The 21,443-nt window shown below is 47.2% G+C and overlaps 2 protein-coding genes across 4 annotated transcripts in view; one reads left to right on the plus strand and one right to left on the minus strand.

Annotated features, from left to right (window-relative positions):
* PPME1 (protein phosphatase methylesterase 1) overlaps positions 1 to 14,770 on the minus strand; it is a 53,396-nt gene extending 38,626 nt beyond the window's left edge. For 2 of the 3 annotated variants that reach the window (XM_077926876.1, XM_077926875.1), the window contains exons 1-5: positions 14,570 to 14,770; positions 10,037 to 10,131; positions 9,578 to 9,669; positions 2,891 to 2,948; positions 1,647 to 1,698 (exon numbers count right to left, since the gene is read on the minus strand). In XM_077926876.1, the coding sequence (XP_077783002.1) occupies positions 1,647 to 1,698; positions 2,891 to 2,948; positions 9,578 to 9,669; positions 10,037 to 10,131; positions 14,570 to 14,670 (398 nt within the window). In that variant the 5' untranslated portion in view covers positions 14,671 to 14,770. The remainder of the gene's footprint in view (positions 1 to 1,646; positions 1,699 to 2,890; positions 2,949 to 9,577; positions 9,670 to 10,036; positions 10,132 to 14,569) is intronic. The other variant, XM_077926877.1, reaches the window with a different exon arrangement.
* A 1,327-nt stretch (positions 14,771 to 16,097) lies between these two features.
* The window catches only part of C2CD3 (C2 domain containing 3 centriole elongation regulator), a 59,711-nt gene continuing 54,365 nt past the window's right edge, over positions 16,098 to 21,443 (plus strand). Inside the window, exons 1-4 of the mRNA XM_077926879.1 lie at positions 16,098 to 16,266; positions 17,704 to 17,973; positions 19,207 to 19,364; positions 19,576 to 19,790. Of these exons, the coding sequence (XP_077783005.1) occupies positions 16,203 to 16,266; positions 17,704 to 17,973; positions 19,207 to 19,364; positions 19,576 to 19,790 (707 nt within the window). The 5' untranslated portion in view covers positions 16,098 to 16,202. The remainder of the gene's footprint in view (positions 16,267 to 17,703; positions 17,974 to 19,206; positions 19,365 to 19,575; positions 19,791 to 21,443) is intronic.

Raw genomic sequence — 21,443 nt, forward strand, 5'->3', positions numbered from 1 at the left:
AGTACAGAACACTGATTTGGTTTTGGAACAGACTTCCAGAACGGATTAAGTTTGAGAACCAAGGTACCACTGTAATTCTTTTTCGTTTGGCTGCTTTCAAGGAGGCAGAAGCGAGGGCCTGTTTATCGTCACCCAAAAACAACGGTCGTTTTCCAAAGTCTGCACCGTATAATACTATGACGGAGACATAGGAGAGCCTGGCGGGAGAGGCAAGCGAGGGCACCCACATTTTCTGTCCTGGGGTGCTAAACGTCCCTGAGCACCTACGCTTCCGAGGGAGAAGAGGGACCACAGCAGCTTTCCCTCACGCTCCTCAGGAGCTCGACACCCGTGAACAGTTGGAAGGCGATCTCCTCACACTTTGGTATTGAAATGGACTTCCAGAACAGATTAAGTTTGAGAACCAAGGTACCACTGAACAGAGAACTCCCATTTTAGGCATGACCGAGGCAGAACACTGAACCAGAAGTGACCCAGAAACGTCATCAAGACGACACTGAAACAACACTAAAAGGCCGAATGGGGTGTCTGCAGGCTTTTTTTTAATGGATTTCCGATTTCCCACAAAATGTGCAATGACAAGGAACGCAACCCCTTGTGCATATGGGGAGTTGCCTGTAAATCAGAAAATAATAGATAAGTGCAAACATCCTCTCCCGTTCCGATTTTTGGAAAAAGTTGGCAAAAGCACCATTGTCTCCCTATAAACCTGGAGTTGGATTTAAGATACTGCATTTGTCTCTCTTACACAAAACCCGCTTTGCCCTTGGAAAAAATAGGCCTAGATTTAGTCCAGAAAGATGCTCGGACGAAAGGTAGGCTAGATTATTTTTTTTTAAGCAAGTTAGCAACAGCCGTTTGTCAAAATCTCTCGCTCCAGGCCGCTATCGGGGGAAAGTCTTTGCAGAAGGGATCTCTCCAAGACCCCGGTGCTGACGCACAAACGTCGCAAACTGCTGTGCTGGGCAGAGCTGCTGCTTTTAGACCAAAACAGAGCAAGTGGCTGTTGGTTGCTTCACAGATGGCCGCCCTGCAAGGAGGCAGATGTCCCTGCCAGCGTGAAGGACTCTGTCACCTTCGCAAGGCAGCTATCTGGAGACTCAAGAAAATAAATTTGCAGGGTGGGTAGATGACTGAATTTCAAAGAGCCTGGCCCGAGAATGGTTGGGCTACAGCTGAGGACCAGGTAAGGTAAAAGGTAAAGGACCCCTGGACGATTAAGTCCAAGGCGACTATGCGCTTGCGGCTCTCATCTTGCTTTCGGGCCGAGGGAGCCGGCGTTTGTCCACAGACAGCTTTCCGGGTCATGCGGCAAGCAGGACTAAACCGCTTCTGGCGCAACGGGACACTGTGACGGAAACCAGAGTGCACAGAAACGCCGTTTACCTTCCTGCCACAGTGGTACCTATTTATCTACTTGCACTGGCGTGCTTTCGAACTGCTAGGCAGACAGCCAAATGCCCAGAGCCTGGCCACTTTTTAGCATGGAGAGAGTTTTATCGCTTTGACGGATGCTTAAGGGCCAGTCTCAGGTCTTCCAACTTCACTCTTAAGTCCTCGTCAAAATCAAGGGCACCTCGGAATGGGTTGTCTTTATACGGCTGAGAAAACCAAGCACAGCAAGACTAGACTACGGAACAACCTACTTGGACATCGTCTCCGCAGAGAGGTCTTCTGGGTTCCTAACTTTCGTCTCACCTGCAAAGGAAAGCGGATTTCTTTTACTTGATCCGTTTGACAAAATTCATATGCTGCTTTAGTCTAACAAAGCCTCTAAGTACGACTCTCGATATGACATTTTGGTTCCTGAAATTCATCATCATCATCATCATTTCATTTGTATACCGCCTTTCCATAATTGAAACTATGCTCAAGGCATAGAAATTTAAGGACTATCTTAAGAAATTTAAGGACTATCTTAAGAAACATTGTAAAATTATTGAATGTTAGAACGATGTGGATTCAGAAATTAAGTGGTTTTTAGCTGTAATGATCAGGTAAATAAGAAAAGAAAGGTCAAAAAAATTAAATAGAAATTAGGGGAGGGATTTGCTGAACTGAATTAATTAGAGATTGGAATACAGAAAGGGGAGGTACGAGGAGGTCGGGAAAGTAAGTTTTATGAATATAAGGGATTGAAATTATACTTGTTGATGTATGTGTTTTGTATGTAGGTATTTTTGTTATTTCTGTTTTTTGCTTTTTCTATTTTATATAAATTGTTAAAAAACCTTAATAAATATTTATTAAAAAAAAAGAAAAGAAACTATGCTCAAGGCGGCTTACAACATGACAAGATTGACATAATTACAAACACTACCGAAGTCATAAACAATAAATAAAGCACACAACCAAATGGAAACAATTTCCAGGTAAATCATAAGATCTAAAACTAAAGATACAACAATAATATCAATAACAGCAACAAGCTCTCTCAACCTCCCGTGAATAAATACACCAGCCCAAGAATCTGTTCAACAGCTTTTGTAGCTGGAGTCAGTCCGCACTCCCAGGCCAGATGGGAAAGCGCCAGCAAGGCAGGGTGCGGGTCTTCCAGGGCTCACAAGGTGGTCTCATTTAAAACAACCTGCTGCCTGCATTTTGCAATGTTAATGTCTACTTGTTTTATTGAATTGTTGTGTGCATTAAAAAAAAGACTACCTGTGTCTTGGCAATCACAAGAGCCTTTTGGGCGAACGGCAGAGTAAAAACTTTTTGGACTAAAATAATTTAACCACACTAGGTGGGGCTCGATAGCTCAATATAATCTTTTAATGAATCCATTTATATTTAAGGTCAGGGAGTAGAGGGGGTGGTTGGCTGTGGAGAGAAAAACCCACAGCAGTACCCAAAAAAAGAGTCGCCTTTTATTTCTGAAAGGATTCCTTACCATGTCCTCTCAGATCCAAAGCCACGATCCGGCACTGGACACGGCTGATGATGGCAGACTGCAAGGAAGGAAAAGATTTCATTTATCCGTTTTATTTAATAGGGCTTACATACGGCTTAATCACCAATACCTGTAAGGCGTTTACAAAAGTACAATATGAACTATTGGGAAATAGTTTATAATGCATTGTGGGGGGGGGGGGGAACGTTTAAAAGCACTTTTCCAAAAAAACAAAAAGAAAAAACAGAGCCCTTTCTTTGAGGATAATTCAGGTGGAAATTCCCAGGTGTCAAAAAAGGATATTAATGTATGCCACTGCTGTGACCTGTGTTTTGTTAGCCCCAAAATGTAAAATGAGCGAGGTCCCAACCAAAGAAGAATGGCAACTTAAACTGGTAGAATATGCGTAGCTTGCAGATATAGAATAAGAGAACAAGAAGAACAAACGTTTAGAGAAGAATGGAAAACGTTTATTAACTATATGGGGGGGGGGGAATTGTGTACATTTGAAAACGCTGGCAGCATTAAGATAAATTGAACGGTGTAAATAAGTTTTGATGGATGTAATAACGGAATACTGAAAGGTTTATATGCAGGGATTTATGTTAAGCAAAATGAACCATGGAAAGAGAAGGAGGGAAGTCCTGAAATTTTAAGGTTGCTTAAATAAAGCATCGTTCTGCCCGGACACTGAGGTCCAGCTCCGAGGGCCTTCTGGCGGTTCCCTCACTGCGAGAGGCCAAGTTACAGGGAACAAGGCAGAGGGCCTTCTCGGTAGTGGCGCCCGCCCTGTGGAACGCCCTCCCATCAGATGTCAAAGCGATAAACAACTACCTGACATTCAGAAGACATCTGAAGGCAGCCCTGTTCAAGGAAGTTTTTAATATGTGACATTTTTGTGTATTTTTCATCTTTGTTGGAAGCCGCCCAGAAACCCAGCCAGATGGGCGGGGTACAAATAAATTATTATTATTATTATTATTATTATTATTATTATTATTATTATTGATTGAAAAACAGAAAATTTTATTTTATTTATAGATAGCACGATATGAACTATCCACTCAAAATAATGATTATAAAAAGATCAGGCGTTAAGCCGACCTTAAAAAGTCAAAATGTAAGTAAAAGTACACCCACACACCCCTGCCTTGCAGGGGACTGGTCTAGAACATTGGTATCCCTTCCAACTCTATGATACATGTTGAAGCACTTGTCAAAATTACATGCCGGGGAAACTTGCCTGAACAATAATAGATTTTTTGGAAGGTGCTGTAAACAGCATAGCGAAGGCATGCCTAATATCAATGGGCAGGGAGTTCCAGAGGATCGGTTCCTTGCAAGCGAGGAACGAATATTACGTGGCGTTATGAGAATTAGCTAACAGGACCAGTGGTCAGGGATGACGGGAATCATCATATATAAAATAAATGTTCATAAATGTACCAGGCAAACACATACATAAATATATAAACCGCATGTCTGAAACAGTACAGGAAAACCACAGTCCTGAAACCATTTTGACTCTCCCAAATTGACCTCAAATTTTCCTCTGCAAGGAGGAAGGATATGGGAAAGCCTCCCCATTGTCTCTTTGCTCATAAATCCTGTCTTAAGGGCGTATCTGTGTATGAATAGGGTGAGCTTGTGACCTGGATTTAGGAACCGAGTATTTACCATCACCAAAGAATGCCCAGGCTGCCCTGGTAAAAGCAATCAGTGGCCATTATTAGGTATCCTGGCAGACGGGTTTTCTGCTGTAGACTAGCCTCCTTCTGTGATGTACGTATGATGTTTTGGGAGGTGGTCTTGAGCTAAGGAAAAGGTAAAGGGACCCCTGACCATTAGGTCCAGTCGTGACCGACTCTGGGGTTGCGGTGCTCATCTCGCTTTATTGGCCGAGGGAGCCGGCGTACAGCTTCCGGGTCATGTGGCCAGCATGACTAAGCCGCTTCTGGCGAACCAGAGCAGCACACAGAAATGCCATTTACCTTCCCACCCAAGTGGTACCTATTTATCTACTTGCACTTTGACGTGCTTTCGAACTGCTAGGTTGGCAGGAGCTGGGACTGAGCAACGGGAGCTCACCCCATCGCAGGGATTCGAACCGCCGACCTTCTAATCGGCAAGTCCTAGACTCTGTGGTTTAACCCACAGCACCACCTGCGTCCCAGGTCTTGAGCTACAGGGTGTCAATTTCAAAAGTCTATTTAAGGGCTTGTGCACCATGTTTCTGGGTTCCTCTTCCCTCCTGCATGTGGTAAGTGGGGACCCTGTTGCAACAGTTTAATAAAGATCAGGCCTACTAGCTGCTTAGCTTCTCAATATTCTCTAGTTGGCCTCTGTTATTTTCTCTTACCAATGGAGAACCTACATAAGGACTCTTGGGTACCCCACAAGGGAAAAGGAACAATTTTTTCTTGTAATGGTGGCATCTGTCAGTTTGCAATGTGGCCAGTTTGGAAAGCCACGCACAAACACCTTACTTCCCCACTGGGAAGGGAAAGGGCTGACGGCCAGAGGGAGCACTCTGGTCCCATTGACTAGCCGGGGGGGGGGGGGGGCCTCGGACAAAGAGGGCAGGCTGCATGGAGCAGCGTAAAGTAGCAAGGAGGCCCCACCAGGAATATGAATGAAGCTCAGGGGGTTGGGGGAGAGAGTGGGGAAACAGTGGGACTGGGAGAAGGCCAAGTCTCTCGGAGGGCCTCCGGTCTTTTAAGTAGTGGAAGGGGGGGTTGTGCAATGGGGACAAGGCGACCCACTTAAAGAAGAAAAGGCTGAAATCGGGACAAGGTGACCCACATCCCCAGAGCAGGGGGAAAATGAATTCTGCAGACCCAAGCAAAACTCATGCAAGTAAACATAGGAGTAATAGAATTGTGCAACCCCCTGCGATGCATGTCCTCTCCAGTTTGGAATAATTTATTCTGCAAGTTTTAACTGCCGGGTAGCGCTGTGGGTTAAACCACAGAGCCTAGGACTTGCTGATCAGAAGGTCGCCGGTTCGAATCCCCGCGACGGGGTGAGCTCCTGTTGCTCGGTCCCTGCTCCTGCCAACCTAGCAGTTCGAAAGCACGTCAAAGTGCAAGTATATAAATAGGTACTGCTCTGGCGGGAAGGTAAACGGCGTTTCCGTGCGCTGCTCTGGTTCGCCAGAAGCGGCTTAGTCCTGCTGGCCACATGACCCGGAAGCTGTACACCAGCTCCCTCGACCAATAAAGCAAGATGAGCGCCACAACCCCAGAGTCGGTCATGACTGGACATAACGGTTTGACAGTGGACTCGTCTCTTCTTGGAGGTTTCTAAGCAGAGGTTGGACGGCCATCTGTCATGGATGATCTAGCTGAGATTCCTGCATTGCAGGGGGTTGGACTAGATGACTCTGGAAGTCCCTTCTAACTCTACCATTCTGTAACTTTCAACTCTTGGCATTTACTGAAGACAACCATCTGCATGCCAGCTCCTCCTTAGACCTGAACTTAGTACAGCGATTGCATCCTTTTGTGTGCAGGATCCAAGTTTCCTTTGCACTGGGTGGGGAGATGTGTGAACTCTCAGTCGGAAGGGTGGAAATAGGGAAAAAGCTCCAGTCTTTCCCAAAATAAGGGGGGTGGGATTTGCACCAGGCACACTTATGAAAAATAAGAGCCCTGCTGCAAAGACGACGACGCTTCGTGATTTGTTCCTGCCACCTAAATAACATATTTTTGGAATTGCAGTGATTAAGCGGCATTGAGGCTCCAAGGCGGGTTTTAAAAATAGGCCTTTTGTTCCAGGAAAATCGACTGGGTGGCAAAAAAACAGGCGCACCCGTCAGCGGCGGAGAATGCCTGTTGAAAAGGCTCCCAGGAGCCAAGGAGACAAGGGATGCCTGCAACTGCGGAAGCCATTATGCTCTCCAACTTTTAAGCCAGGGATGGGGAGCCTGTGGCCCACTGGATATAGCTGGACTCCAACTCCCATCATCCCACAGGCCATGTTGGCTGGGGCTGATGGGAGTTGGAGTCCAATGGCCCCTGGGAGGATTGAGGTTCCCCTTATTTTAATTTATTCTGCTGCAGGAATCCAAGGAAGGGCAAACAGGGGCTGGGTTGAGGGAATTTCTGCAAGCCAGTAGCAGCGAAAACTTTGGGCATGTCTGCTCAGAAGAAAATCTCGTGGCTTGCTACCCAGGTAAAGTGGACCCAGGGTTGCTGCCTTAAGCCAGTTCGGAAGAGCCATGCTGAATCAGATTTCCCATGCAGTGTTCTGCTTCCACAGTGGTCCAAGCAAATAGGAAGCCGCCTGCAACCAAGTCAGGTCATTGTTCCATTGAGAGCTGTATTGTCTACCCTGGCTGGCAGCAGCTCTCTGGGGTTTAGGACAAGTCTCTCCTAGCTCTACTAGGAGATACAGGGGAGAGTGAGGCCATTGGTCCATGAACCCTAGACTTCCCTGACCTGGGACGCTTCTGGCTGGGGCTGATGGGAGTTGTAGTTTAAAAACAAATGAGGACACTAGGTTGGGGGGGGGGGGACAGGGATAGCTTAACTGGCAGCGGCAGCAGCTTATAGAATTGTAGAGTTGGAAGAAGGGGTCGCTAGAGTCATCTAGTCCAAACCGCTGCAATACAGGAATCATAGCTGCAGAATCCCTGAAAGGTGACCACCGAACCTGTTATCTCCTGCTTGGACTACTGCAACATGCTCTACATGGGGCTACCTTTGAAGGTGCCCCGGAAACGACAACTAATCCAGAATGCAGCAGCTAGACTGGTGACTGGGAGCAGCTGCTGAGACCACATAACACCGGTCCTGAAAGACCTACATTGGCTCCCAGTACGTTTCCGAGCACAATTCCAAGTGTTGGTGCTGACCTTTAAAACCCTAAATGGCCTCAGCCCAGTAGACCTGAAGGAGCATCTCCACCTCCATCGTTCTGTCTGGACCCTGAGGTCCAGCTCCGAGGGCCTTCTGGCGGTTCCCTCCCTGCGAGAAGTGAGGTTACAGGGAACCAGGCAGAGGGCCTTCTCGGTAGTGGCGCCCGCCCTGTGGAACGCCCCCCCCCATCAGATGTCAAAGAAATAAACAACTCTATGACATTTTAACTACTGCCATAATTGTATTATCATTATATTGATCATTAATTTAAACTTAATTTTACAGTACTGTGTTTCTGAATTGTTTCGTACGGTATGTGAGTCTGGCCTGGGACCGTAATAAATTCAATTCAAATATATGACGTTCAGAAGACATCTGAAGGCATCCCTGTTTTGGGAAGTTTTTAATGGCTGATGTTTTAGTGCATTTAGCACATTTTTGGCCTTCTGTTGGAGGCTGCCCAGAGTGGCTGGGTATCCCCAGCCAGATGGGGAGGGGTAGAAATAATATATTATTATTACAGTGGTGCCTCGCAAGACGAAATTAATTCGTTCCGCAAGTTTTTTCTTCTTGCGAGTTTTTCGTCTTGCGAAGCACGGTTTCCCATAGGAATGCATTGAAAATCAATCAATGCGTTCCTATGGAGACCGTCCGGGGACAGAAGGGAAGCGCCGCGAGCCTTCCCCTCTGTCCCCGGACCTGTTTAAAGCAAGGGGCAGCGGGGAGAAGATTGCTTCTCCCCGTTGCCTGCCCCGCAATCTGTTTTAAAGCAAGGGAAGGGGCAGTGGGGAGAATCACTTCTCCCCGTTGCCGCCCCTTGGTTCAAAAGGGGTCCAGGGACAGAGCGGAAGGCGCGCGCGCCTTCCCCTCTGTCCCCTCTTTTGAAGCAAGGGGCGGAGGGGAGAAGATCGCTTCTCCCCGTTGCCGCCCCTTGGTTCAAAAGAGGTCCGGGGACAGCGGGGAAGACGCGCTGCGCTTCCCCGCTATCCCCGGAGCTTGCGGGGCAAGCTTCGTTTTGCGAAGCAAGCCCATAGGGAAATGCGTCTTGCGAAGCAGCTAAGAAAACGAAAAACTCCTTCGTCTAGCGAGTTTTTCGTCTTCCGAGGCGTTCGTCTTGCGGGGTACCACTGTATTAGACTTCCAACGAAGGAGAGCCTGCCGCCTTCTGAGGGGGCCTTTTCCTCTGTCAAACGGCTCTTGCCGTCACAAAGTTCTTCCCGGTGCTTAGTCAGAAAAAATATGCCCCTCACTACGAAGCTCAATATTGGAAGATGCAGGACAAACTGAAGAAAAGTCTTTTTCATGCAGCGCAGAATTAAAAGGGTGAGATTCTGTGTTCCTGACTGACTGGAAGGCTCCTGGAAGAGCAATAATGCCTCTATGCTTGCCTGGACGGAGAGGGGTGCATGTGTGTGTCTCTGTATAATGTTACACACCAACACAATCTCAGAGTGGTAAGATTCCAGGAAGTTCAACAATCTTGCCTCCTTGGAATAAAGGTTAATGGAGACTGTGGTGTCTTTAGGATGTATGGTTTTCTCTTCAAGTCTTATTGCCAGCCCTGCAACCAGATCTCCTTCTCACTGGAGATGCTTCTACATTCACAGCAGGTGCCCTGCTCTCCGTCATAGCCTTTAAAAACAAGGCAGCTATTGTGCTGGAAAGCCACAACGCATTTGCTTGCGGCCATCAAGCCGCAACATGGATTCTCATCCCGAAGGACGCTTTCCGGGTTTATTCTGTAAAGGCGCCTCGCAAAGCAGAAGGGGCTCCGTAAACAACGTAATATTAACCACAGGAAAAGACGTGCAATCAGCTGTTCACTTACGGTAAACACAGCCCAGGAGAGGGCAGAATGGCCTCCGCCGTGTAGAAGGAGTAAGACGGGACCCTCGGACCCACTCTTGTAAATTCGAAAAGTGTATGAACAGTTAAGGACATGGTAACCTTCTCAAAATAAAAAGAGAAAGACCTCCGAGTTAAGATGTGAGCTGCAACATCGTCTGCGCCTCCCAAGAACACATCGTCACTCAGTCAGCAGGACATTATTTTTTTACGCCCAGAAGACTTTGGCACCGTCCTTTGGCAGCGCTGAATCGGTTCAGTGCCACCCAAAGCAAGCTCAATCAGGGAAACATTTTGCAAACATCACCACCCAAGGCCATCTGCCGGGAGCCACACTGCGTGGAGGGTGGCAGCTTCTAGACAGGTGGCCTTATGGCTACATGCGCAACAGAGGACCCTATAAATCAGGCATTTTTTTTAACAAAGGAGGGGGAAAAGGATATATCCTTGCCAGAGTCGCTCTCAACCACAACATCCTCCATGGACTCGAAGTACTGGCTCCACGGGACAGCAGAATAATCGCGCTTCCTTCCAGGCCTGGAAAACAGAGACACGATGCTTAAATATTGCACCTGGGTGGCTTAAGAAGTATTTTGCTGTGTGCAGGAAAGCCCTTTATGTGCAACGACAGCCTTGTTCTTGCAATTTAAAAGAAGGAGAAGAAAGTTACAGCTGTTCCTTTCATTACAGATTGGATTCCCCCGGGGTACCACAAAATAATCCAGGCTCCATCACTGCACATCTTTTGCCAGCAACTCAACATTTCATGTATTTACCAAAGAAAGCTTTAGAAATCTATACCGATGGATGGTGGAGTCAGGCAACAGAAATAATATCACAGGCTGGCACACAGACATTTCACAATCATCCTGGGGCTGAAAATAAGGAAGACTAAGATCTACATCAGGCATAGGCAACCTCGGCCCTCTATGTTTAGGGACTACAAATTCCCATCATCCCTGACCACTGGTCCTGTTAGCTAGGGATCATGGGAGTTGTAGTCCCAAAACACCTGGAGGGATGAGGTCGCCTATGCCTGACCTACATCCAGCAACCTGCAGCATTCCAGATGTTGCCAGACTACAACTCCCAGCAGCCCTTGCTGCTATCCATGCTGGCTTAGGTTGATGGGAGTTGGGGGTACATAAGAACAACATGCTGGATCTGACCAATGGCCCATCTAGTCCAGCATTCTGTTCTCACAGCGGCCAACCAGATGCCTGTGGGAAACCTGCAAGCAGGATTCGAACACAACAGCCCTCTCCCCTGCTGGAGGGATGCATCAGGCGCTGAGAAGGCCAAACACATTCCATACAAATAAGGTGTTTTATGAGATTACCGGGACACAGGTTTGGGGGCTAAATCTCCTTCTCTCACAACCAGATAGAGTGGTACCTCGGGTTAAGTACTTAATTCATTCCGGAGGTGCGTACTTAACCTGAAACTGTTCTTAACCTGAAGCACCACTTTAGCTAATGGGGCCTCCCGCTGCCGCCGCGATGCAGGAGGATGATTTCTGTTCTCATCCTGAAGCAAAGTTCTTAACCTGAAGCACTATTTCTGGGTTAGCGGAGTCTGTAACCTGAAGCATATGTAACCTGAAGCGTAGGTAACCCGAGGTACCACTGTACAGTGGGCGCTGGGGTTGCAAACGTGATTCGTGCTGGATGCACATTCACAACCCGCAGCGGCGCGTCTGCGCATGCGCAGGTTGCGATTCGGCGCTTCTGCACATGCGCAAAGCACTATTTAGCGCTTCTGTGCATGTGCGACCCGCGAAACCCGGAAGTAACCCATTCCGGTACTTCCGGGTTTCGGCGGGTCCGTACCCCGAAAAAACGCAACCTGAAGCGTCTGTAACCCGAGGTCTGACTGTATTCCGAAGCTTCACCTGAAACTACTCCAGCCAGGAAAGTGGCACTTGCCTAATTTCTCCCCTACAGCAACACCAAAACAGTCTCGCCTCTTTCATTATTTTTACCGTGCAGACAGAAGCTGAGATTATTTGTTCAAGGTGGACTCCGACCTCCGAAAAGCTGCTCAGATCTGCCAGAAGCATAGCCAGATGTGCTGCAGAGCAAGCTTCCCCAACCTTGTGCCCTCCAGATGATTTGGACTCCCACAAGGCTGCTGGGAGTGAAACCTCGAAAACATCTGGAGAACATGAAGACTGGAAGGCTGGTCCAGGCTGGGTAGCTGTTCTCACCGCAAAGTCTCGGGCGGAGATCTTGGCTGGCTACACTGCCAGTGTTGTTGGTTTTTTATTGCTTTCACTGGGGAGTGGACCTGGGACTTCCTGCGTGCAAATGGTGTGTTCGAGCAGTGAGCGACGGCCCCTCCCAGAGAGACGCCTTCCGCTGTCACTTTGCATCTTCCATGCACAGCAGGTTTCCTTCAGCGATTCCCCACCCAGCCTCCCCTAGCAAATGGCCAGCAAGCACCACAATATGGGAACACCGGTCTCTCCTTCCCCGCTCACTCCTGGACCTAAACACCACCTCTTTGCATGTAGGGTTCAAGTCCCTCCTTTTTGCACACAGCTTGCGCTGGATGAACATCACCTACCTCTGATGGGAATCTCATGCACCAGGCTCAGGCACGACCCCCCCCCCACACAATTCTTTGAGCTGGTTGCTGCCTTGAGGTTGCCACTATTGCAATGTGATTTTTACAACACATACAATAAAGAGAGAAGTGCATTGAGCTTTCACATCGCAAACAACAGCCTTCTATCTCCTTCTCCATCCTTCCTCACCGGGCAAAAAAAAGGACCCCTTAAACCCTTTGGGTAAGGGTGAAGAAATTGCAATGCCCCATGGCATAAGGCGGGATGTGGGTGGCGCTGTGGGTTAAACCACAGAGCCTAGGACTTGCCGATCAGAAGGTCGGCAGTTCGAATCCCCGCGACGGGGTGAGCTCCTGTTGCTCGGTCCCAGCTCCTGCCAACCTAGCAGTTCAAAAGCACACCAGTGCAAGTAGATAAATAGGTACCACTGTGGCGGGAAGGTAAACGGCGTTTCCGTGCGCTGCTCTGGTTCGCCAGAAGCGGCTTAGTCATGCTGGCCACATGACCCGGAAGCTGTACGCCGGCTCCCTCGGCCAATAAAGCGAGATGAGCGCCGCAACCCCAGAGTTGGTCACGACTGGACCTAACGGTCAGGGGTCCCTTTACCCTTTTACAATGAAGAGAGAAGCGCATTAAGCTTTCACATCACAAACGACAGCCTTCAATTTCCAGGAGAATCCCCTTCTCTATCCTTTCTCACCGGGCAAAAAAAAGGACCCCTTAAACCCTCTGGGTAAGGGTGAAGAAATTGCAACACCCCATGCCAGAAGGCCAGAAGCAGCAGTCAACCTGGGATTCCCCAGGTGGCCTCTGTCCACGTCTGCAACCCAGGAGCAGTGCTTTTTACGGGGCGCAATACTGCCTCCAGAGCACCTCCTTGCATGCAGAAATTCAGTCCTGCTCATGAACCAAACTTGGAGAGCGGGTGAGGGTTATTTCTCGCACGCTCTCAGCCAACGGGGGCGGGGGGGGAGTGGGAAACTAGGCTGGCCTACCCTGCAGGGCTGTTTTGCACGCAATGCATTTCAGAAAACAAGACCATATGAACACCGCAGTTGTTGTTATCCACCCTTTGAAAGAAGGCACTTTTACACACTTCCGCCCTGTCCTTTGGAACTGGGCCACTCATATTACACATCACATAACTCCTATTTGCTGTTGGGATCAGTCTGTTTCAGGAGACAATGGAGGAGTGTGCCTCTGGGGTTATGTCAAACCCCCATGATACACACATACATATATATATATATACACACATATCCACATTGTATATACATAAAGGAAAAGGGACGACTCTGGTGTTGCGGCGCTCATCTCGCTTTATAGGCCGAGGGAGGTGGCGTACAGCTTCCGGGGCATGTGGCCAGCATGACTAAGCCGCTTCTGGCGAGCCAGGGCAGCGCACGGAAACGCCGTTTACCTTCCCGCCAGATTTATCTTCCCGTTTACCTTCCCACCTATTTATCTACTAGCACTTTGACGTGCTTTTGAAGTGCTAGGTTGGCAGGAGCAGGGACCGAGCAACGGGAGCTCACCCCGTCGCGGGGATTCGAACCGCCGACCTTCTGATCGGCAAGTCCTAGGCTCTGTGGCTTAACCCACAGCGCCATCCGCGTCCCTCACCCCCATATTACACATCACTTAACCCCTATTTGGTGTTGGCACCTGTCTGTCTCAGGAGACAATGGAGGAGTGTTGGGTTATGTCAAGCCCCCATGATACACATAAATACACATTTATCCACGTTATTTATATATATACATATACAGTGGTACCTCGGGTTAAATACGCTTCAGGTTACAGACTCCGCTAACCCAGAAATAGTGCTTCAGGTTAAGAATTTTGCTTCAGGATAAGAACAGAAATTGGGCTTCGGCGGCGCGGCGGCAGCAGGAGGCCCCATGAGCTAAAGTGGTACTTCAGGTTAAGAACAGTTTCAGGTTAAGAACGGACCTCCAGAACGAATTAAGTACTTAACCCGAGGTACCACTGTATATATGTGTGTGTGTGTACATATGTGTGTGTGTATATATATATATATATATATATGTATAGATAAGAGAAACACACACCAGGCTTCCATTGAAAGCAGAGAGCGCCCCCCTCCCACCACCTTAGGAGCCCCCCTTCATTTTGCAAACAATCATTCCCCCCCCCCAAAAGACTCCTCCACCCACGCGTGTTCTGGAAAATCCCCCCACCCCACCCACCCCCCAAATAAACCCTGGGCAAACCCCGCCCCGCCCCATTCATCCTCCCCAAAGCCACGCCCCCTCCTGCACTCGGCGCCCCCTTCCCCACCCCAGCTGCATGACGTCACGCCGCCTCCCCGGTTCCCCCGCCGCGTGACGTCATCTCCCTCCCGCGTGACGTCACCCGCCTCCCCCCGGCCTCCCCCCCCTCGCGTACCCCATGCGCATCTTGGGGAGGGCCTGTCCGCTTCCCCCGGCGGGTCCCGGCGGGCGAGGGGGCAGGCGGCCCAGCTGCAGCTGCTTCTCCAAGTCGGACATGGCGAGGGCGGCGGGGAGAGGCGAGGCGGCGGCGGCGGCGAAGGGGCAGGATCCGGCCCCCGCCCTCCCAGAAGGAGCCGCCGGCCAGCCGCTCCCAGCAGCCTCTGCGCGCCGGAAGGACGCCTCCCCGCGCCCCAAGGCCTGCTGGGAAATGGAGTTTCTGAAGATTCCAAACGGGAGCGGCCGCGGTGCACCCTGGGAGGCGCGGTTCCGTTTTCAGGGCATGAGCGAGGCGGGGCGGCGCCGTAGAGATAGTAAAGTTCTAGAGTCGCTCTTTAGTTTTCCATGATTAAAAGCTGAAATAAATTTATACTTTTTCCATTACAAATGTTCATATTCCATTCAATTCACTCATGCAATCATCGCCTTCCCTTGCCCTCCCTTCCGCGGTTCTGTATTTTTACCCATTGTGACTGCATGTTCCAATTGCTCAATAATTGTTATTGTCCTCCTCAACCATACCTTCATATACTTTAAACTGCTGAATCCGTTCCATTCCTGCTAACGTTTCAACCTGCAAACATTTTCCACTCTTCTTTAAATACTCCACTCTTCCTGATCTCTTATTTTATAATAATAATAATCACAACAATAATAATTTATTATTGTTAATAATAATAATGTTGATATCAATATCACAATTAAAATTAAAATTAATAATGATTATTTATGTGGACAAGGATTAAATGTAAGGTATGTGTTTAGAATAGATTTATGAGAAATTTAGAAAACTTATTGATTAGAATATTTGTGTGAGATCGTATGGGAAAAATACGGAATAACAGATACAATCTTGTTTAAAATGCATATAGGAAGTGCAGTGGAAGTTAATCAATGAAATTTTATTATTATTTTCGTATTGAGATATTTGTAGAATTAACTTGGAAGAGATTCTTCCAATTTTTCTTTTTTTTCTCTTTATTTTTTCTTCTTTCTGCTTTGCATCTTTTTCTCTCTTTTGTTCCTTTTTCCATATATATGTGCTTATTTGAAATACATATATGTATTTGTAATATTTTGCTTATGATTTGTAACTATTATGTTAAATAAACAATAAATTTTAAAAATAAATAACTAACACTCTTAATATTATTTAAAAATCTAAAATTGTTTTTAATTCTAATAATCATAGTAATCATAATAATTACTAATAATTACTAAATTCGTTGAATTTGCTAAATCTGAATACTCCACCCTTTTCACCCGCCTTTCCTCTTTGCTGCCATTATTCCCTCTCTCCCTTGTTCTCCATCCCTGCGCTTTTGGGAGAAGCAGAGACGCAGCACCTCAATTGGAATGCTCCTCTATAATCTTATCTCTACGGTGCTAGCCAAGGTCCCCGCGGAGACGCCTTTCCGTGGCGGCCCCTGTAGCCCCGCAGCGCCCTCTGGAGGTCGGAGGTCGCACCGGAGGCGGCGAAGTGCCCCCCGGGCTTTCCTCCCGCCGTTGGCGCCGGTTTCCCAGAAGGCCGCGCGGCGGCGGCGCCCGTTGCTAAGCAGCGGGAAGCGGGCTCGAGGGGCCTAGTCGGGAGGATGAAGCAGAGGAAGGCCAAGGCGGCTGGCCCGGCCCGGCCGGGGTCCGGCCGCAAGAAGAAAGGTGAGGAGGTGTCTCGGGGGGGGCGGGGACCCCGTAAAAGTAACGGGGCGCGGCGGGGTGTCATTAGCGACCCACCCCGGATTGGTGGGTGAGGCGGGCAGGGAAGCAAACGACAACCCCGCCCCCCCCGGGCTCACCACATGCCTTAAATTTATTATTATTATTACCGGGCTCACCACATGCCTTAAATTTTTTATTATTATTATTATTATTACCACCGGGCTTACCACATGCCTTAAATTTATTATTATTATTATTATTACCGGGCTCACCACATGCCTTAAATTTATTATTATTATTATTATTATTATTATTACCACAGGGCTTACCACATGCCTTAAATTTATTATTTTTATTATTATTACCGGGCACACCACATCCCTTAAATTTATTATTATTATTACTAGGCTCACCACATACCCTAAATTTATTATTATTATTACTGAGCTCACCACATATCTTAAATTTATTATTATTATTACTATTACCGGGCTCACCACATACCCTAAATTTATTATTATTATTATTACCGAGCTCACCACATATCTTAAATTTTTTATTATTATTACTATTACCGGGCTCACCACATACCTTAAATTTATTAATATTATTATTTCTATTATTACCGGGATCACCACATGCCTTAAATTTATTTATATTGTTGTTGTTTTTTTATTATTATTATTATTATTATTACTGGGCTCACCACATACCTTAAATTTATTATTGTTATTATTATTATTATTATTACTATTATTATTACCAGGCTCACCACATGCCTTAAATTTATTAATATTATTATTACTACTATTATTACCAGGCTCACTACATACCTTAAATTTATTAATATTCTGATTACCGGGCTCGCCACATACCTTAAATTTATTAGTAGTAGTATTAGTATAATTACTGGGCTCACCATATACCTTAATTTTATTATTATTATTATTATTATTATTATTATTATTATTATTATCATTACTACTATTACTACTACAACAACAACTGCATTTATATTTATATGCCACCTGGTAAGGGACTCAAGGTGCCTTACAGACAACAGCAAGAACAGCTCAAAACAAAGAAAGAAAAGCAACCGTCAAAATACAATTTAGCACTCATAGAATTTGGGGATTATTCTAGGGACAGAACTACCTAAATTGCACAGCTCCGTTTTGTAACAGATAAAATTGAAATAGAAGGAGTAGGAGAGAAAATAGAAAACGTAGAGGGGGGGAGAAGTTAATACAATGAACCATGGACCGGGGGGGGGGGGGGGGAGAGAAGAGAAGCCGATGTTTTGTTGTGTATTTGGATGTTGTTGGGTTACTATGTAATAACTGAAAGATGATAAACAAAGTTCATTTTTAAAAAGAAATAAACTAACTGGCCTGTTTTGGATAAATAGTAATGCTGTGCTCTACCTCTTCTCCACAGACGTCAGTGATATCTCCCCCTCTACAAGTTTGCCTCCGCTTGTAGAAGGACAACTGCGCTGCTTTCTGAAGCTGACCATTAGCAAAATCTTATGGATGGTTGCCAAGCCACCTGCTTCCTTCCTTATCCGGGTGAGGTGGTGGGGAGAAACCTCAGACGGGACAGCCTTTGTTCCCCGGGATACCTCGCAGGCCGAGCAAAAAACCCTCAAAACTACGACCCGCTACCCAGTTCGGTGTGGACCAAAACAGTTTGTCTCCTATCTGACAGGTACAGCTACTTCTTTGAAGTCTGAGCGTGTGGTTTGTTAGTTTAGGGTTGGACAAGCTGCTAAAGCACAAATTGGCTACTTTTAAAATGAGGCTGAAGGGACACGAGTGGCGCTGTGGGTTAAACCACAGAGCCTAGGACTTGCTGATCAGAAGGTCGGCGGTTCGAATCCCCGCAATGGGGTGAGCTCCCGTTGCTTGCTCCCTGCTCCTGCCAACCTAGCAGTTCAAAAGCACGTCAAAGTGCAAGTAGATAAATAGGTACCGCTCTGGCGGGAAGGTAAACGGCATTTCCGTGCGCTGCACTGGTTTGCCAGAAGCAGCTTAGTCATGCTGGCCACATGACCCGGAAGCTGTACGCCGGCTCCCTCGGCCAATAAAGCGAGATGAGCGCCGCAACCCCAGAGTCGGTCACGACTAGACCTAATGGTCAGGGGTCCCTTTACCTTTACCTTTTAAAATGAGGCTGCATTTTAAATTGCATTTTAACCTGTATTTTAAATTGGTTCTCCCCCCCCCCCCCATTATGTTTTTACTGTGATTTTATTGGTGTTAGCTGCCCTGAGCCCGGCTCTGGCTGGGGAGGGCGGGGTATAAATAAAAATTATTATTATTATTATTATTATTAAAAATTATTATTATTATTATTATTATTATTATTATTACTACTACTACTACTACTACTACTATTATTCTACTACTACTACTATTAAATGGAAGGCAGTGATTGTGTTTTGCCCCTTCAAGTCAAGTCCCAGTGAGTCAGCTTAGAATGAGATGGAACAAACAGTGAAATTATTCTGCATTGCTGGCAGATAAGGTTCATTCTCCTAATCGGTGGGCAACTTCTGCTTTTTCAGAGCCTTATAAAAGTTGCTAGCTGATGGTCCCTCAGTTTGATGCCTGCTTTAGAAGGATTTTATTTATTATTATTTTTGGTGGGAGGGAGACCCCTTCCCATTGCCCCTTTCACTTTCTCCCCATTTCAGGTCCTTCCATCACCCCTTGTTCCGGGCCCAGCCTGGGCCACCTCCATACCAGTTTCTTATTTCCATCATGGTAAGTATCCAGCCATGGCTAAGAGATGGAGGTGAGGAACTGGTTTTCGCATACAGGGTAGCTTGAATAGCTCAGTCACTTGTTTCTGCATCTTGAAGTAAAAGCACGCATTGTTCTGTTTCTTCACGTTTTGTTTATTGAGCTCGTTTATTTTTGTTTGTTTTGCCTCCTACAGATATGGGTGCTCTTGTCCTGGAAGTAATGGCCAAACCAAATCACCTTCCAGTTGGCCGGGTGCAAATCAATGGGCTGGCACAGCTCTCTCCAAGTCACCCAATCAGCGGATTTTTCACCATTGTCTCACCGACATCTGAGAAGATGGGAGAGCTGCAGGTAACTCTCAAACCTTTCCCTGTTTAATGGTCACCCCCACCCCATGTCTGACATGTGCTCCAAGTTCAACACATGGTGAGGTGGGCATGGAAAACACAAGATAAAGCTACCAGCGAATTTAATAAATAATAATAATATGTGAAGCGATTAAAAAACTCGCTTTCCAAATGCTAAGTACTACTGCTGAGCCCTTTCAAACATTTTCTTACAGGTATCGCTTGTTCTGGAACCGCTGTCCGAAACCTATGACAGCAACAGCTCCGTCCCAAACACAGACGTCAGCTTCAGTGCTGGTTTGTCAGTCCGGGGAACCAAAGAAACGGCTGACTCTAACCCATTCCTTGTACCCCCGCAGCCTCACAGGCCGGCTAGCACGAATATCATTGGAAGAGAGTCCACTAGCAGTAGTAGGGCCACCACACCAAGGTGTTTTTCTCTTTTTTTGTTTTCCATTTTGATCTCAATGAATGTTTTAAGATGAAGAGACAGATAAATATATTTGAGGCGCACATTTGTCAGGGTGGAGGCTTTTGTTTCTGTTGTGAAGCCCTTTAATAGGCTTTTGTCGTTTTATCACCTGTTGTTTGCCGCCCTTGGCTCCCTTGGGAGGAAGGGTAAGGTAGAAATTAACTAAGTGATGGCAGGGATGGGGAACATGTGACCCTCCAGAGGTGGGACCCTCAAAACTCCCACCAACCCACTGGCACAGCCAAATATCGGGGATGATGGGAACAGGAGTTCAGCAATGTCTAGAAGGCTTCATGGGGTCATATCAACTGCCATTTTTCTTGAAATAATAAATAATAATTTATTATTTCTACCCCACCCATCTGGCTGGGTAAAAGGTAAAGGTACCCCTGCCTGTACGGGCCAGTCTTGCCAGACTCTAGGGTTGTGCGCCCATCTCACTCAAGAGGCCGGGAGCCAGCGCTGTCCGGAGACACTTCCGGGTCACGTGGCCAGCGTGACAAGCTGCATCTGGCAAGCCAGCGCAGCACACGGAAAAGCCGTTTACCTTCCCGCTAGTAAGCGGTCCCTATTTATCTACTTGCACCCAGGGGTGCTTTCGAACTGCTAGGTTGGCAGGCGCTGGGACCGAACGACGGGAGCGCACCCGCCGCGGGGATTCAAACCGCCGACCTTTCGATTGGCAAGCCCTAGGCACTGAGGTTTTACCCACAGCGCCACCCGCGTCCCAGCCACCCTGGGTGGCTTCCAACAAAAGATTAAACAAAAGATTAAAAATACATTAAAACCTCAGTCATTAAAAACTTCCCTAAACAGCTCCATTCGCTTTCCCATAGCACATATTCAAGGGAAAAGGAGGCATCCAAGGTCCTCTGGCTGTTCTGGGTGTGGTACCCCATTAGGTGGGTTGGGGAGCTGCCTCCAAGGCCTTTGGCTCTCGCGTATTCAATTGCCTCTGAACCTAGAAAGGGTAGGCCCTCAAGAGACACAGGAAAGGGTACTGGACACTTTTGTCTTGGTTTAATTTGTAAGTGGAGAACAGCTAGAGCTCATCTGAGATGGAAAGAGAGGCCATATTGTCTTCAGTTGGTTCCTTGTCCCATAATCTCATATTGATGGGAAGTTGGCAACCAACTGGTCTAGGAAAAGCACTCTCCACTCAAGATTGCACACCTCCCTTGAAGAATGGCATGGGAGAAGCATGGTCTAGGTTTTCCACTGCTGGCAAGGAACCAACGTGATTGTGTTCTGCATTCTCATGTATTTGGGTTGAACAAGACTATCGGCTGCTAGTAAGTCTTATGCCTGCTTAAAGTACTTTAAAAAAAATGCTAATGGGCTGAACTCTGGCTTCCATTAAGCACCCAGGGAGCTCAGTATTCCTCAGGAAAGCTTATTTCACCAGATCAGAAGCTGCATAGATATCTGTTATGCATGTCAAAGCGGATTGCTATCATTACCCATAAGCATTTCAGGGTGGGTGGGCGTGCCAGTCTCTTCCCAGTTCATGTGAAGCCATGACTTGAACATCCTGGGTTGCAAAACGGCTCATGAGCCCTGTCTCTGTGTCCCCCAGTGATGATGACCTCTGTCAGGTGATGCAGAAGGAGA

This window comes from Podarcis muralis, chromosome 4, assembly GCF_964188315.1.
Source record: "Podarcis muralis chromosome 4, rPodMur119.hap1.1, whole genome shotgun sequence".
NCBI classification, from domain to species: Eukaryota; Metazoa; Chordata; class Lepidosauria; order Squamata; family Lacertidae; genus Podarcis; species Podarcis muralis.